At 40.4% G+C, this 17,840-nt stretch overlaps 1 protein-coding gene across 2 annotated transcripts in view; it reads left to right on the forward strand.

Moving 5' to 3' along the window:
- Positions 1-17,840, forward strand: part of MNAT1 (MNAT1 component of CDK activating kinase) — a 163,574-nt gene that overhangs the window by 33,059 nt on the left and 112,675 nt on the right. For both annotated transcript variants that reach the window (XM_056545189.1, XM_056545190.1), the window contains exons 3-5: positions 1,284-1,357; positions 4,671-4,774; positions 9,440-9,580. In XM_056545189.1, coding sequence (XP_056401164.1) covers positions 1,284-1,357; positions 4,671-4,774; positions 9,440-9,580 — 319 coding nt within the window. The remainder of the gene's footprint in view (positions 1-1,283; positions 1,358-4,670; positions 4,775-9,439; positions 9,581-17,840) is intronic.

Here is a 17,840-nt window from a genome sequence, read left to right on the forward strand (position 1 = left end):
CATAAGCTAAGTATCTACTATTTTTCTTTGCGAAAATGGCCATAAAATTCTACAAATGCGGCACAGCATTTTTTTTCTGGAGAAATTGCAGTGGCCAGATGTTATCTGAAATTTGATAGAAACTTTTTAAACTGCAGACCCGGCTTTCTTCAGCTTTTTTTCACCCATCTTTCGCTATGGCCTTTTTTTGAGCAAAATCTTGGTGTTTCTCTTCTATAGGAGGAAAAAAAAGCCATAAAAAAATCATGTGGGTTTAGCATTGGCATTTTTTCTGGCAGTCCCCAAAATTGAATATTTTTCTCCTTATCACATCGCTATCTCTGTCAGTATCAATGACCGTGATTGTAGTTGCAGTAGTGCAGACCGAGTGAATGTACCTATAAGGAAAGGTGTCTGTTTAACCCTGTTTTATCCTCAGCCAAGCCTGGTGATCAGCTGATTTGTTCTGAATCAATCTTCAAAGCCCCAATTCTCTTTCTTTCATAGATACATTTCAGATGGCCACACATTTAGTATTACTAGCTTGTGGTGCGGATGAATGATTGTCAAAGCTCGGGCGGCTCTTTACTTGGCTCACAAGGGGAATCCCTCTTTGACATCCATATGCCATAATAGTGTGTATGGACAAAATAATTGTATTAGCTTATAATACCTCTTGTTTAATATTGTGAAAAAAATGTATTTCTTTCTGCAAAGGCTATTACTTCTCTTATGAAAAGACATTTGCACAGTCCTAGTACGGTATATTTTTACGAGCATGCACATAGACCTGTCAGAATGCACATGAATGTGTGAGATGCAACGCAAGTAGAGTTGAACGAATCTACAGTAAGATTCACCAAACCCAAATCTTATTGGCTGCTGATTTTGTCTGATTTTAGTCTTGTATAACTTGTTCCGCTTTCCATGTGTTATGATTCCCCTAAGATAGTTTTATTTCAGACTCCTCCAGTGCATAACTTTTATAAGACCAAATGAGTTGACAAATGATTAACAGGTTTGGCAAATCTTACTGTATCTTTTCACATCTCTACACCTGTGTACATGTAGTATGCATCATGTATTAGGGGTATCTTTGTTTAAATTCAAATCTAGAATTAAATAATGTATTGCAGGGACTGGAATGTATTCTAAAGTGCTTTCCATTTCATGTGCTCTGTACTGACACCTAACATTGAGAAAATAGAATAAACCAAATTTCTATTGATTAAACATCCATTAGGCTGAATGGATATTACAGAATTATTGAATTATATTTAATTTTCTCCATCCAACCTCACTAGATATAATAAGCGTGAAGAAGACTTTCCATCTCTGAGAGATTACAATGATTTTTTGGAAGAAATTGAGGAAATAGGTAAGTCTAAATTGGAGGTTAGTGAACTGTCATCAACTAAGCTGGAAAATACATGTAGTATTTTATATAAATTTACATTAGCCATCTATTATAGGGTTTCTCCGGCTATAACATGCCCAAAGCAGTTTTTTAGTAGATCTTGTTTCTAGCTAAAGGAGAAGGGTTGCCAAGCAAATGACTACTACCCTATGGAATCTTTTAGGTCTAATTGGGTATCTCAAGAGGATAAGACCTTTTAAGGGCTAATGTTATTGTAAGTAGTGGGGTTTTTCTACCACAGTAACAACATTCATAGGCAATACAGATAATGGTGACCAATGTCATATTGCTGAGGGGCTTTCTTGACATACCTCCTCATGGTTGTCATGCTATAAACGGGTATGTTATCAGACCCCCCCCCCCCCCCCAAGCTCTTGACCGGTTTGACCACAGGTCCTTTAACTATTTTTCACTCAATGGTCTTTTTTCTTTTTTTTCTTTTTTTTTTGTGAACTGTAGATTTTACAAGTCTTATTTTAGGTTACATATGAATTTTGATAACTGATCTTATTCCATTTTTTCAGAGACAAGCTATTCATAAAACTGAATTGCTAATTTTTTGGTGAATTCAGAAAAAAAAATGAAAAGAGCACCAATAAGAATGGTGTAAAAATTGAGCCCCATAGACAGACAACTAAATAAGCTATAGGGGGTCAGAATTTTGGGATTTTAAGCATTCTTATTTTGTAAAAAAAAAAAAAAAGATACAAAAACTATGCAAATATGGGCATCTTTGTAAACCACTAACACACTCCTTTTTTATTTTTTCTTCAATAATAATAATAATAATAATAAAAAATATATATATATATATATACATATATACAAACACATTTCAATAGGAAAGGAAGGAGGCGTCCAGCACTTGGCAATGGTAAAAACGATTGCTTTATTCTTCACAGTTTAGACACACAATGCTGCGGTAAGGACAACAGTGACGCGTTTCAGCGGAACATGTCCACCTTAGTCATACAAAGAAACAAGTGGCTGACTCCATCTTTATGTGCCCTCTCCAGGGCCACACCCCCTCCAGGTGAATCAAGTTCAGTTGGTGGGTGTTACCTGTGTGAGCACAGAAAAAAGGAGAACTCTGCTAAGACCAAGTTCACATTCAAACAATATCTCAAAAAACATATATAGATGTATAAAGGAGTATTAAAAACAATGTAAACAGGAGTCTATATCCAATAATATTATATAGTAAATATATCAATTGTATATAAATATAATGAATTATACAACATATAATAATGTGACATAAAAATACTTTACAAATATTATACTAGAAAAATGGAGGAAAATTATAGCAGCAAAAGGACAGATGATATGAAAAAAATAATTTGTCAATTGTAATAAATACATATGTGAACCAAACTATCCTTTTGTAACTAATCTTGCTAAGAAGTATGGAAAGGAACGGGGTGGGAAAACAAATTTATATGTTGAACTGTTATATCTATTTTTTTGCTTCAATTATTGCCATTCCCATATGGGGGTAAAACAAATTATAGTCTCTTAGAAAACAAAAAAGGTGTAAAAGTAAAAAATTGACTGTGCCCTTAAAGGAGTACTGCAGCCATAGAACACTAAACCCCTATCCGCAGGGAACCCGCAATCCCCCCCCCCCCCCCCCCCCCCCCCCGCAATCACCTGTATGGGGATTGGCACTGCCGCGGCTCTCCCTATGCAGGAGGCGTGTTGGCCACAGCTTGACGCCGCGGTCGACATGCCCCCTCCATGTATCTTTATGGGAGAGGCAGAGATGTAGTGTTCGTGTATCCCCGCCTCTCCCATAGAACTGAATGTAGGGGGCATGTCCGTCAATAGAGGATTAGTGTTCTATGGCTTCGGTACTCTTTTAAGGCCAAAACAGACTGTGCTATTAAGAGATTTAACATAGTTTTAATATTTTTGGATATATATTTTGTGTGAGAGAGAGAGAGATTCATACACACATATAGTATTTCACATAAGCAAGTCCACCCCTTACATTTTTGTAAATATTTTATTATATCTTTTCATGTGACAACACTGAAGAAAAAACACCACGCTACAATATAAAGTAGTGATTGCACAGTCTGTATAATAGTTTTTAATGCTGTGTCCCCTCAAAATAACTCATTACACAAAACATTAACCCTTCTAATATGCTTCATAAAAAAATGTTAGATAGATAGATTTTTGAAATCGTGGCTTATAAAATCATGGCTTTGTCCAAGCTGAAGCACAGGCATGGACAAAGTCCAGCAAATGAGGGTGGGCTAGTACTCCTCCTGTCTGATAGGACAGGAGAGAGCACAGAGGAGTATTATCAGATGGAAGAGATCACAGAGGAGTACTATTAGATGGAAGAGATGACAGAGGAGTACTATCAGACAGGAGAGAGCACAGAGGAGTGCTATCAGACAGGAGAGAGCACAGAGGAGTACTATCAGACTGGAGATAGCACAGAGGAGTCCTATCAGACAGGAGAGAGCACAGAGGAGTACTAGCCCACCCTCACTTACTGGACTTGGTCCATGCCTGTGCTCCAGCTTGGACAAAGCCATGATTTTATAAGCCATGATTTCTATAAAAAGGAAATAACATTTTATTTTGAAGTATATTAGAAAGGTTAATGCTTTGCCAAGATGTACAAAGTATAAAAAGTTTTGGTATCTGACAGTGCCCATTTAATGAAGACAAGGTTTGTTAATGAGGAAAAGGCTGCAAACTTTAACCCCTAGCTAGTATTTCACTGCAAAAAGGATTTTGGTATAGCCAGGAATGCACGTCTGTAGCGTATTTTCAAGAACATGGATAATCTGTATAGCTGCAAGGCTATATATGCTCCCAAAAGAGTATATGCCTTCATCAGTGATATATATTCTTATATAGTTAGTGTCAAAGTATAGTTTATATGTTTTACAAGGAAAATATTCCTATGTCTGTGATTTTATAATTATTACATGTAATGGTAGATTTTCCAATTTGTACAAGTGATTTGCCCAAAACAGCCAATTACAGCTCAGCTTTTATATATTTCCTGCTCTGGTTAAATGAAATCTGAGCTGTGTTTGGTTGCCGTGGGCAAATCACTTCAGTTTTTGTCTTGGACATAGTGATAAATCTGGGCCTATATGTAAACACTACAGAATGTTAAACCTGAAAAGAATGTAAATGTTTTAGCTCGTACAGTACATTTCTTGGCTCTTTGTGACTTGGGCGTTTATTTTCTAGTTCTCGCTTTTATGTGGTTTAACATTTTTTTTTTCTCCTTCTCTCTCTTGGACAGTATTTAATCTAACTAACAATGTGGATTTGGACAACACAAAAAGAAAAATAGACCAATACCAAAAACTAAACAAGGACACAATTCAAAAAAACAAGATAAAAATGGTTAGTACCATACCTCAATCTGCCTATGTATCTATGCATGTGTTAATGTAGGAGGAGTACAGATTTTTCGAAAAATGTAATAAAATGCTGTAAAAGAGGTACTTAAAGGAGCACTCCAGGATAGGAGAACTTATTCCTTATTCTAAGGATAGGGGATAAGTGTCAGATCGTCAGAGGTCCAACTGCTGGGACCCCCCAATCTCCTTTACTGGGCCCCAGCTCTCTTTCTAAATAAAGCGTATTGACCACCGCGCAAAGCCGTGGCCAACATACCCCCTCCATGCAACTCTATGGGAGAGCGGGAGATTCCACATTGCAGCGCTCCGGCTCTTCCATAGAGGTTCATTGAAGGGCATGTCAGCCATCACTTTGTGCGGTGGTCAACATGCCCCATTTAGGAGGATAGCCAGGAGATCTGGGGGGGGGGGGGGGGTGTACTGACACTTATGATAATTTTTTTTTCTATGCCGGAAATCTCTTTTAACCCCTAGAGTACGCAGGGTGTACAGGTACGCCTTCGGTGCCTGGGACTTAGCGCACTAGGATGTACCTGTACGCTCTGAGTCCAGCTGTGGCTATGAAGTGAGTGCAGGAGCCTGGGACCTGCTAGTAATGGCGGACATCAGCTATCGAGCTGTTGTCCGCCGTAACCCCTCAGATGCCGTGATCAATATTGATCATGGCATCTGTGGCTGTGGAGTTTCTGGTGGCCGATCTGATCAGCTAAGATGGCAGCTGCAGGTCTCCTTACCTGCCTCCTGCTGCGATCATGAACAGTACATAGTAATCTGATTATCGCTATTAATAGTCCCCTTTGGGGATTTAAAAGTTGCAATATAAGTATATAAAAAAAAAGGTTTTAAAAATACATAAAACCCCCTCCCCAATAAAAATATGTCACCCCCTTTTTCCATTAAAAAAAACCCACTACTTATCTGGTATCGCCGCGTGCGTAAATGTCATATCTATTAAAATTATAATGTTTATTCTCCTGCATGGTGAACGGCGTAAACTTAAAGAAATTCCAATCACCAGAACTGCTGATTTTTGGTCACCTCATATTTCAGGAAAAAAATTATAAATAGTGATCAAAAAGTTCAATCCAAATAAAAATTATACATTTAAAATCTACAGGTCACAGCGCAAAAAAACAAGGCCTCATATTGCCCCATATATATGGAAAAATAAGCCAGTTATAGGCGGTCAAAATAGGGCAATTGTAAACATCTTTTGTTAAAAAAACGTTTATTTAAAAACCAGTACTATAATAGAAAAGCATGTCAGCATGGGTATTATTTAGGGCTGTAGCTAATGATTATTTTAATAACCGATTAGTTGCCGATTATTTCATCAATTAATCGGAAAAAAGTCAAAATGCCCAAAAAAGGGGTTCAGCTGATTCCACTTGAAAAACTATGTACAATGGCCATATTAAAAGCATGTGATGTGATTATTATTAATGATCCTGTAGAGAAACCAGCGTAAATTTGATATTGTCGCATGGGTAACTGTCTGAACTATTAAAATAAAATGTTAATGATTCACTAATATTTTAATAGTTCAGACAGTTAGCCATGTGGCAGTATCAAAAAAAAAAGTGTATAAAAAATAAATAAATAATTTTTACTTTTTTTTTTTGTATAGCAATAGGAAAAGGGGGAGCTAATTTTTATTCGGGGAGCAGTTCATTTACTTTTGTTTTTTGTTTTTTACTTAGACCTCCTATACACATGGGGGTATGTGCAGACTGCAGAGCATTGCACCCGACCCATGTCTGTAGTACAGACTCTGTAGTAACACAGACAGACACTAGGGTGCAAATGCTCTGCACATACTCCCGTGTGTATAGCAATGGGGATGTAGTACATACACACTGCTATACACATAGTGGTATGTGCAGAGCATTGCACAATATTGTCTGTACTATAGACACTAGGGTGCAATGCTCTGCACTTACCCCCATGTGTGTAGCAGTATGTGTGTGTAGTACATACTCTGCTATACACATGGGGGTATGTGCAGAGCATTTGCGACCTAGTGTCTACAGAAGGCACTAGGGTGCAATGCTCTGCACATACCCCTTGTGTATAGCAATTTGTTTAGTACATACTATATACTAATACTGGCCCCACCAAGCTTACTATTGCAGACTGTAATGACAGAGACACCCGTCTGTCACTGTCTCCTTCCACACCGGGAAAATTCGCAGCCCAGCTGACAGCTGCCCCCAGCAAACCCCGCCCCCTGTCACCGGGTCACTTACTCAGCTGTCCACTGCCACTGGGGTTACTGATGCCCGCTAATTGCCAGGATTGGAGTAGTAGTCTCGGAGCCGGGGCAGCTCCCTGCTGGTCTCCAGAAGCTCTGTGTGTGCAGCTCCAGAGCTGTAAGCAGCAGCTGATCCCCCAGCAACAGCGCTGCAACCGCGTCCAGCGGCACCTGCCCAGGCTCTGGGACTGGGGGTCAGGTACTGTTAACTTAAAGAGGCTGTTGTGGTGTGGGATTTGCAGGACCTGCAGACACAGCGCCTGAACGCCCTCACCGCCTTCTGCAGCCTCAAGACTGCCGGCGCCCGGCATCCCTCTGCAACGAATAGGCCAATTGTCGACGAATCCCGTTATCGAATAACGAATCCCCTTATCGAATTTTATCCATAACATCGATTAATCATTGCAGCCCTAGTATTATTTGAATTGTAATGACGCGTAGAATGAAGAAAACTCTTAGAAGGTGAGGAGAAAAAAAAATTTAAATACAAAAGTGAAATTGTCTGTGTCGTTAACCCCTAGAGGACGCAGGACCCGGGTACGCCCTGAGTGGATGGTACGTAGCGCACTAGGACATACCTGTACGTCCTGAATCCCGCCATGCCTAAGAAGTGAGGGCAGTAGCTGGGCTTGCATCATAGAACGCCAGTCCCAGTTTATCGATTTCCCACTATAAATAATAATTTTTGATTGCACCATAGATTTTATGGTAAAATAAATGGTGTCATTACAATTAACGATTGGTCGTGCAAAAAACAAGCCCTAATATGGGTCTGTAGGTGAAAAAATAAGAGTTATGGCTCTTAGGTGTAGAGGAAAAAAAACTGAAACACAAAAATGAAAATGTCCTGCATCCTCAAACCCCTTAAGGGGTTAAGATGATTATGTGACTATGTAATAAAGGCATATGAGGCTTCTACATGATTATTTTTGCCTCTGAGGCATGTATACATTGGGAAAACCTAAAAAATGGGGTGCCAACATATATGTTCTCAAATAGGCAGGGGCCCTATTAATTTCAGTGACCCAAACATAGTGGCCGACATTTATCATTGTCTTTAGACTGTTTTTTGTGTCTACAAGAGGCTGCAAAAAGGCGCAATCAGGGTTTATTTGCACCTTTTTTGCGCCTTTTTGTTTACACATTTCTGCTGATTTTGAGTTGCAATCCACTGATTTTGAGTTGCGATTCACTGATTTTGGCAATACACATGATATAGAAGGGATTTATGAACTGCGCCTTTTGTAAAAAGGCGAAAAAAAGGCGCAAAGCCACTGAAAAGTGTCTAAAACTACATAAGCCCAGACCTGGCATAGCTTTTTGGTGTATGTGAAGAGAGAAATTTCAGAAGATGTGACCTGCACAAAATTTATCAAATGCTCGGTGAACATTTAATAAATTTGGTGCTCCTGCACATTATCAGCACACAAAAAAAAGGTGTAAAAAAATCCTTCACTGACACCTACAATCATAAATGTGGGCCAGTAAGCAGGTGACTACATTTGATCATTTTCAGAGTTTGTGTGTTTCAGTTCAGACTGAAATGCGTTTCTCTTTTCAGTTGCATCCAAAACTTGCATATTATTGGAAAATGACTCAAACATAGTCAAATGCAGACTATGTTCGGGTCACTGAACTGAATGGGACCCATCAGAGCACTGATACAGAAACACCCCATTTTGAAGTTTTCATAATGTATCCATGCCTCAGAGACACAAAATTTGATGTAAAAGTGCCCTTATGCTAAGTCTTCCAGAGAGATCAGAACAGTGGTCTCTAACCTTTCTTAAAACTTTTGCAAAGCTGCACTACTCCAACTCCAATTTGTTGTATGCTGTGCCCAATCCTCCTCCTTCATTCTTTTTGTCCTAATAAAAAACCTAAAACAGTTGGTTCTGTACTTTTGCCTGGATCTCTTCTCCGCATATTGTTGAGTTCGTGTCTGTCTGATGTAATTAAATGGTCCTCTTAGACTGGCCCTTCAGTTCTGATGAATAATTCATGAAATCATTTAGTGAAGAAACTTTTGTAGATCAGTTTATCAAAAATGTAAATTAAATTAAAAAAAAATGTAAATTTTAAAGTTTTTAATCTGGTTTATTTTTTTTGGGGTGGGCAGAAGATAGTAGTCACATTGTGGGTATAAATTTTACAATTCTTTCCTTCTGTTCCTAGACAAGATGAGTCTCTAGTTGTAGTTCTTGACAACTTTTACCAGATATTCACTGGTCCAGACTTTTTTTATATTGGGTTTGATTAGTCAGCCTCCTAAATAAATAATAGTGCGTAAAATTAAATGAAACATCACAAGAACAATGTCTTAACAAGTGATTTAGCAATAATGGTATTTTATTACAAGTCGTGTGATATGGTTTGTAACTTTTACATTATGCATAGACCAGGGAGCAGGAAGAGTTAGAGGTGGCGCTGGAATCGGAGAGACAGGAAAATGAGCAGCGGAGGATCCTTCTACAGAAAGAGGAACATCTTCAGCAGATGATGAAAAGGAAGAATAAGCAGGAGCTGTTGGATCAGCTGGTAAACAAATCAACATTATCCTTCACCTCTTTATTTCATGTTGTATTTTTTGTTTTAAAGCAATCTGTCTCATGTTTAGAGCTGCAGACATTGGCAGACAGCTGATAGGGAGATAAACCAAATGATACCTATCTCTCAGCATATGGCTGTTTGCAAAGTTATAAAATCACGTTTTACTTCTAAGATAGAGATTCTTAGGTTGGGTTCACACTACAGAATTTCTGCTCAGGAATTTCGGTCCAAAATGCTGCTGCATGAAGGTAACATGCAGGTGAATGGGTTTTCTCTTAACCCATTCACAGTGCAGAATTTTCTGGTTGGAATTTCTGACAGAAAATTCTGATCAAATAATTCTGCCAGAACATTGAACCTGCTCAATGTTCTGGTGGAATCCACGGACCTTGCCATCTATTTCTCCTGCCTGATTTTGTTCAGCCGGAAAGTGTGAAGCGGGCCTTAGAGTCTGTGCTAAGTGAAAGCATGTATGCCTCCTCCCTCCACCACCCCTTCCTGCTCTGCATGTGTTCAGTGCTGGAATCCAAGCATGGTGAGGGGGGTAGGAGGTGTGCATCTCAGCACAGCCTCTATGACGTTTAATCTATAAAAGGGATAGAAGGCGCTCCATAGGGTAAATAACATCGAAGACGGGGCAGGGATCTGAAATAGATTAAAGCCGCTCACCCTGGATGGTTGTGTAGCCGCATACACAACAATGGTAATCGTATGGTACAAAAGGTCCGTCTGCAGCCCTCCAGCTCGAGTTCAATCAAAGCAGTATCGTTCCAGCTTCCAAGTTTAGCAGGATCTAGTCGGTGCTGACAGGACCATGGCAACAGTGGGATCAGATAAATTCAAGTTTATTGTCCAGAATGCAACACGTTTCACTGTGCAAGTGCAGCTTCCTCAGGCATGGCAAGACAAGGTGAGGTACAGACTTAAATAGCAAGATGTTAACAATTTCACTGACAAATACAACCATTGCAGGAAAATTTACTATTTCATTACTTAGTATAATAAAATCCAAAAACAGACACTACATCGTATTAAATACATAGAAAATATAGCATAAAGATCCCGCTGTAGGAACTTTTACTCCATGACTAGATAATACAAATTAATTATAAAAAATTAAATATAATAAAAGTAAAAGAATATATAAAAGTATATATAGAATTATAAACCATTACCGGACATTTTCTATACACTCATTAAGACCCTGGGGAAGTCAATGTGGCTAATTAAAAAATCCAAAAGGATTCACTATTTATGAGGCGTTTCATAACGGTTTGGGACATTTTCATGTAGTATTTCAAGTATAGTTAAGGACAGAGAATCCATATTATTGGAATGAACTGTCATGAAATGTCACGAGACACTATGTAGTAAAAATGTATTTTAGATATTAGATCTATGTTTGCACATAAGGGACCGCACTGTCTGAACAGTGCGGTCAATGTATTGCAGCCGACAGCTACAGGAAAGAAGATAAATCTCTAAATGGGTATCACAACTCACTGTGTGGACAATGGGAGATTTCTTCAGTGTTTGAAAGGATTCAAATGTGGTGATGTTATTAATATCAATTATATTGCAGTACAAACATCGCTCCCTCTTACAAGGAAAACATCCCAAAGGTGGAAATGAATGATCCACCATATTAGAGCCAGCGATCAAGTTTTTACTTTTAAAGAGTACCCATCATCTACACTCTCCCTAATCCCCCTCCCCATCTGTCCCTGACTCTCACTAACTCTATCCCTGTCCTTATTTGTACTCCAAACCCACTATAAATACCTTCTTTCTGCTCTCCTCGGCAGCTCAGTTCCCTGCCATGTGCGAGGGGAGGAAGTGGGTGTGGCCCGGCAGGCGCAACGTCATCTGATGCCTGCCAGGGCTAGCTTCCGCCCTTATTCCTCTATGCTGCGCTCCCTCTCGGGAGCACACATAGAGGCTGAGCACATGGCAGGGACGGCAGTTTCTGAGTTGGCAGACCTCTATGGGTTTGTTCTAGGCAGACATGATGTTTCCTACTACAAGAGCAGTGCTCCACTGACTCAAGGCTGCACGCACAGGGTCTCCTTGTCAGGGGACGGAGACTGAAGACTCTGCTGGCCGGCCTAGTCAGAAGCGCGCCCCGCAGTGTTACAAGCACAGAGCTCGCTCCTGCCTGTCTGCTTCACAGGCAGGGAGCTGTGCTGAACTAGTCACGTGTTCAGGCAGCGGTCTGCGATTTTGGACTCATGCCAGGCCAGCGTGAGTCCAAAATCAATGCAAACGCTTGCAGACAGGGACTCCAAGGGAGATCCCTAGTGGACACATTTTCAGACAGTAAATATACATAAATGAAAGCAATTTTTTAATGCAAACCTTCTAGAAAGTAGTTCATTATTGTTAAATCTATAACATATATAAAAACTTTTTTTGATGAAAGGTACTCTTTAACTTTTTGATTTTTCAATCTATTGGGAGCTATCAAATTCTGCAGATTTCTAGAACGCCTAAATGTGACCTGCAGGTTACTTGGTAACAGGTCCATTAATATGGGATCATTAAAGGGGTACTCCGGTGGAAACCTTTTTTTTTTTTTTATTAAATCAACTGGGGCCAAAAAGTTAAACAAATTTGTAAATTAAAAAAATGTATACGAACAACCTGTTAGTTTTTGATATTATGCTGAGAAGCAATCAGATCATTATACAAGATTGTAGATGTGCACCATGTCTCTTTTCTACTCGAATTCACAAATTTGTAAATTACTTCTATTAAAAAATCTTAATCCTTCCAGTACTTATTAGCTGCTGAATACTACAGTGGAAATTCTTTTTCTTTTTGGAACACAGAGCTCTCTGCTGAATCACGAGCACAGTGCTCTCTGCTGACATCCCTGCCCATTTTAGGAACTGTCCAGAGTAGGAGAAAATCCCCATAGCAAACATATGCTGCTCTGGTCAGTTCCTAAAATGGACAGAGATGTCAGCAGAGAGCACTGTGGTCATGATGTCATCAGAGAGCTCTGTGTTCCAAATAGAAAATAATTTCTTTTGTAGTATTCAGCAGCTAATAAGTACTGGTAGCATGGAGATTTTTAATAGAAGTAATTTAAAAGTCTGTTTAACTTTCTGGCACCAGTTCTGTTTTAAGATGTTTTTAATGCCATTTGCTTCACAGTTATAATTGGTTACAAAATCATATGTAAGCTTTTTTTCATTGTCAGTTTTATTTTTTCTGATAACTCCCAAACTGAAAATCTAGAGAATAGTATGGCCCCCATTTGGGTTGATGCAACTAATTTAAATATATCAGAACCTATTCATTCTCCTTTGGAAGTGAGACATGTTAATGTCAGACCCCCATCATCCTTTTACCCTGTACGCCACTGTGGGAATTATCTGGAGACACTTTATCCTATAGGAATGAAAGATTTCAACTTATTAAGTGAAAGATCTGTATATTTAACGATATTGATAATTTATCAGTTTCAGAAAGGAGAGCTATAAAGTCCTAACAGAATAATCTGGACATCATTATTTGCCCCGCCGATAAAGCCGGGGGCATATAGTTATACCTGGTCGTGGGAGCTATACTCGGGAAGCCTTGAGAATCCTTTCAGATATTGAGTATTGTTATTTTAGATACTGACCCTTCCTCTGCATATTATGAATTGTACAGTATAATGATTTAATTAAAAGGGCATCTGAGAAGTCCCTGTTGGATAGAAGGGAGCACACGTTCTCGACTATAAAAAAAAACACTCTTTACCTATTTTTTATTATTTACAAAACTACATAAATGTTCTATAAACCCTCCCGGCCCCCCTTTTTGTTTCTGGAATTAATTTGATTATTTTAACAACCATATGTGTCAGGATCCGGACTGGTATGCAGAGAGGACACTGGAGGTGGATCCTCTGTGTCAGTGGGGTGATGGCGTGGGCCGTACCAGGGGAACGGAATCTAAGGGGTTACTGGTTTTCACCAGAGCCCGCCGCAAAGCAGGACGGACTTGCAGCAGCAGGTAACCCCCAGGTCATTCCACCCGATAGCGACTCAACCCCACTGACAGCTGAGACAGGCGCGGTACACAGGGACAAGGCAAGAGCAAGGTCGGACGTAGCAGAAGGTCTGGGCAGGCAGCAAAGGTTCGTAGTCAGGGGCAACGACAAGGGTCTGGATACACAGGCTTGGGATACACAAAACGCTTTCTCAAGGCACTAGGGCAACAAGATCCGGCGAGGACAGGAAGGGGAAGTGGGTTTTTATATGTTTTGCAGGTGTAGGTACTGATTGGGCCAGGCAACAATTAATGATGCACTGGCCCTTTAAATTTCAAAGAGACGGCGCGCCCTAGAGAGCAGGGCCGCGCGCGCCGGGACAGGACAGCTGGAGGACGGGGCAGGTGAGGTGATTGGGATGCGACCCACGGGCGGGCGCGTCCCGCTACGCGGATCGCATCCCTGCCGGTGATAACAGTGCAGCGCTACTGGTCAGCGGGTCTGACTGGGGCGCTGCACGCAGAAGAACGCCGCAAGCGCTTTGGGGAGGAGCAGGGACCCAGAGCACTCGGCGTAACAAGATGTTTTAAAACTTCCTTCTTATTTAAAAGATTCCACACAACTTATGTGTGAACTTAGTGACATTTCGTTTCCACCACCTTTCTCTTTTATTATGTTGGATGTGTGCTCCCTTTATTCTAACATTAGTACAGAGCTAGGTCTCCAGATGATTAGTGAATATCTATATAATGACCCTACTTTGTGTAGGGACCAGGCAGATTTTCTTCTTGAATCCATAGAATTTATAAGGCAGCACAATGCATTTTCTTTTGATGGGACAGTATTCAGACAGGTCAGGGGCTGTGCTATGGGGACGCGTTTCGCCCCAAGTTATGCTAATTTATTTATGGGTCAATTTGAGCATGTTAAAAGTAAAAACTTGATCGCTGGCTCTAATCTGGTGGATCATTCATTTCCACCTTTGGGATGTTTTCCTTGTAAGAGGGAGCCATGTTTGTACTGTAAAATAATTGATATTAATAACATCACCACATTTGAATCCTTTCAAACTCAGAAGAAATCTCCCATTGTCCACACAGTGAGTTGTGATACCCATTTTGCGATTTATCTTCTTTCCTGTAGCTGTTGGCTGCAATACATTGGCTGCACTGTTCAGACAGTGCGGTCACGTATGTGCTAACATAGATTGAAGATCTAAAATAAATTTTTACTACAATAGTGTCTGCCGACATTTAAGGACAGTTCATTCCAATAATATGGATTCTCTGTCCTTAACTATATACTTGAAATTATACCTGACACCTTATATACATACCTGATAGAGGTGGGTGGGGTGCAAGGCCGACATGGAGGTAGCCACTCCCCCGTATGTGCAATACAGACAAAAAATAAGTCAGCCAGCTTATTCTTTGTCTGTATTGCACATACGGGGGAGTGGCTACCTCCATGTTGGCCTTGCACCCCACCCACCTCTATCAGGTGTGTATATAAGGTGTCTTGGATGTTCCAGACCCTGCCATGCTTACTGAACTGTTCACACAGAGGCATATACACAGTGTAGGGTCCGTCCCAGGAGGCTACCTTATCGCGGTGGGACGGTCCAAGCTATTTGACCGCCGGTGGAGACAAATTTGCGAGCTAAGTGCCTCACTATTTCATAGTTTCACATTTGCATCTATTACACCATAGCTGTATGGCTTTCCATGTTTTATCTGCATGTTCATGTTTCACCTATATCCTTGTGCTGGCAGTGTGCTGCTGCATATCTAGCCTAGTAGCGTGCACCTGTAGGCCAGGTCCATATAATAGTTTGGTATCAACTAAAGTGCTGGCTGACTTATTCTTTGTCTCCTATCTATCTATCTATCTATCTATATGTGTGTATATATGGTATATATATCTATATATAATATATATTGGTTATCATTGGTTTTATTTCGCTATCATTTATTTGCCCATGTCAGCATTTCTGAGCATGATATAGATCTGACAGTTTTCCTCTTAAAGTTGCTCTACTGCATTAGAAAAATATGGGTTGTAATGTAGCTGAACTTAAAGGGGTACTCTGCCCCTAGACATCTTATACCCTATCCAAAGGATAGAGGATAAGATGTCTGATCACAGGGTTCCTGTCACTGGAAACCCCCGCGATCTCTCCTGCAGCACCCCTTGTCATCTGGTGCACGAAGTGAGCTTTGCTCCGTGCCTGATCACTGGTGATGCAGGGGCCAGAGGATCGTCACTTCATGGCCCCACCCCCTCGTGATGTCATGTTCCGCCCCCTCAATGCAAGTCTATGGAAAGGGGCATGATGGCCCCTCCCATAGACTTGCATTAAGAGGGGTTAAGATTTCTCGGGGCAGAGTACCCCTTTAATTGATACTGAGCTACAATACCACATACAAACTGTGGACAGGTGTGGTGCTGTTTTTGGAAGAAAGAAGTCTTATGTTTCTAATCCTGTGCAACCCCTTTAACACAATTCCAGAATTAACTGAAGTTACTTAGTTTGTAAGGTTGAAAAAAGACCAGTCCATAAAGTTTAACCTGAAACCCTACTGAGCTGATCCTTTGTATTCAATGTGTGAACACAGCCATAATATTGGTAATGCTTGTAGAGACATCTCTGATTTTGATAGCAGACTGGTCACCGCACTTATTTAACAAATCTGTAAGTTCCAACCTATAAATACATTCAGGACCAGACAACACTTTAAAGGTAGAGTCACTAATTCAGGATTTTTCTTAGGCAAGTCACATGTACGTTTTACACTAGCAGACACTAGGATTCCTGCCATGGATGCACCTGGGCATCTGTTTGAAGGTTAGCCACATTGGTATTCATTTGCCATATTCTCTTGTACTTTTGTTCTTAATCAGCACAAAAAAATGGGAATGCTTCAGATTTTAATATCTGCACCCCTAGCCATTGTTCAGTGCATATTTTTCTCCACTGCTTTTTAGGGGATTTGATGAGGATTTTGATGTAGAATCCTTCCCGAAATTATTTTGAAATCTTGAATGTGTAGATTTAGTCATAAGCTGGCCATACATACTAGATTATATTCGGCTGACGCAGATATTTTGCAGGGACCTGCTGACCATCTAATGTTTTATAGGGGTCAACACAACAGCAGATGCTCAGGGAAAGAACGGTCATGTGTTTTTAGATTTCAGTATGCCTTATCTCTTTGTTCTCAGTGAGATAAAATGTTGCCAGAGGTGTCTGGCAGCAACTTACTCTCCAGTCAGAACTCTTGTCGAGATGCAACGAACGATTATATTAAAGGGGTACTCCACTGGAAAACTTTTTTTTTTTAATCAACTGGTGCCAGAAAGTGAAACAGATTTGTAAATTACTTCTATTTAAAAAATCTTAATCCTCCCAGTACTTAGCAGCTGCTGTATGATCCACGCGAAGTTCTTTTCTTTTTTAATTTCTTTTCAATCTGACCACAGTGGTCTCTGCTGGCACCTCTGTCCATGTCAGGAACTGTCCAGAGCACGATAGGTTTGCTATGGGGATTTGCTTCTACTCTGGAAAGTTCCTAAAATGGACAGAGGTGTCAGCAGAGAGCACTGTAGTCAGACAGAAAGGAAATTCAAAAAGAAAAGCACTTCCTGTGGAGCATACAGCAGCTGATAATTACTGGAAGGATTAAGATTTTTAATTAGAAGTAATTTACAAATCTGTTTAAAGGAAAACTGTCAGATATTTTTTCCTGCACCATCCACAGTACTAATGGATAGTGCGGGAGACGCTGATTAAAACGAGCCCTACCTTACCCGGATCCGCCTGGCCGTTTGCCCGCAATTGTACTTTTAATCTATGTGTATATCTTGCTGTAACTGGCACGGGCGGGGCTTCTGCAGCTAACTGGCACTGACGTCAGCACCGCTTATGAATATTCATCTCCCCGTCCCTCCAGTTAGGAGCGTCGAAGAGAGGGAGAGCTGGAGGGAGGGGGGATGAATATTCACAAGCGGCGCTGATGTCAGTGCCAGTTAGCTGCAGAAGCCCCGCCCGTGCCAGTTACAGCAAGATATACACATAGAATAAAACCACAATTGCAGGCGAACGGCCAGGCGGATCCGGGTAAGGTAGGGCTCGTTTTAATCAGCGTCTCCCGCACTATCCATCAGTACTGTGGATTGTGCGGAAGAAAATATCTGACAGTTTTCCTTTAACTATCTTGCACCAGTTGATTTAAACATTTTCTTTTTACAGTGGAGTACACCTTTAATTCA

The sequence above is a fragment of the Hyla sarda genome, chromosome 11, assembly GCF_029499605.1.
Source record: "Hyla sarda isolate aHylSar1 chromosome 11, aHylSar1.hap1, whole genome shotgun sequence".
In the NCBI taxonomy this organism is placed as follows: Eukaryota; Metazoa; Chordata; class Amphibia; order Anura; family Hylidae; genus Hyla; species Hyla sarda.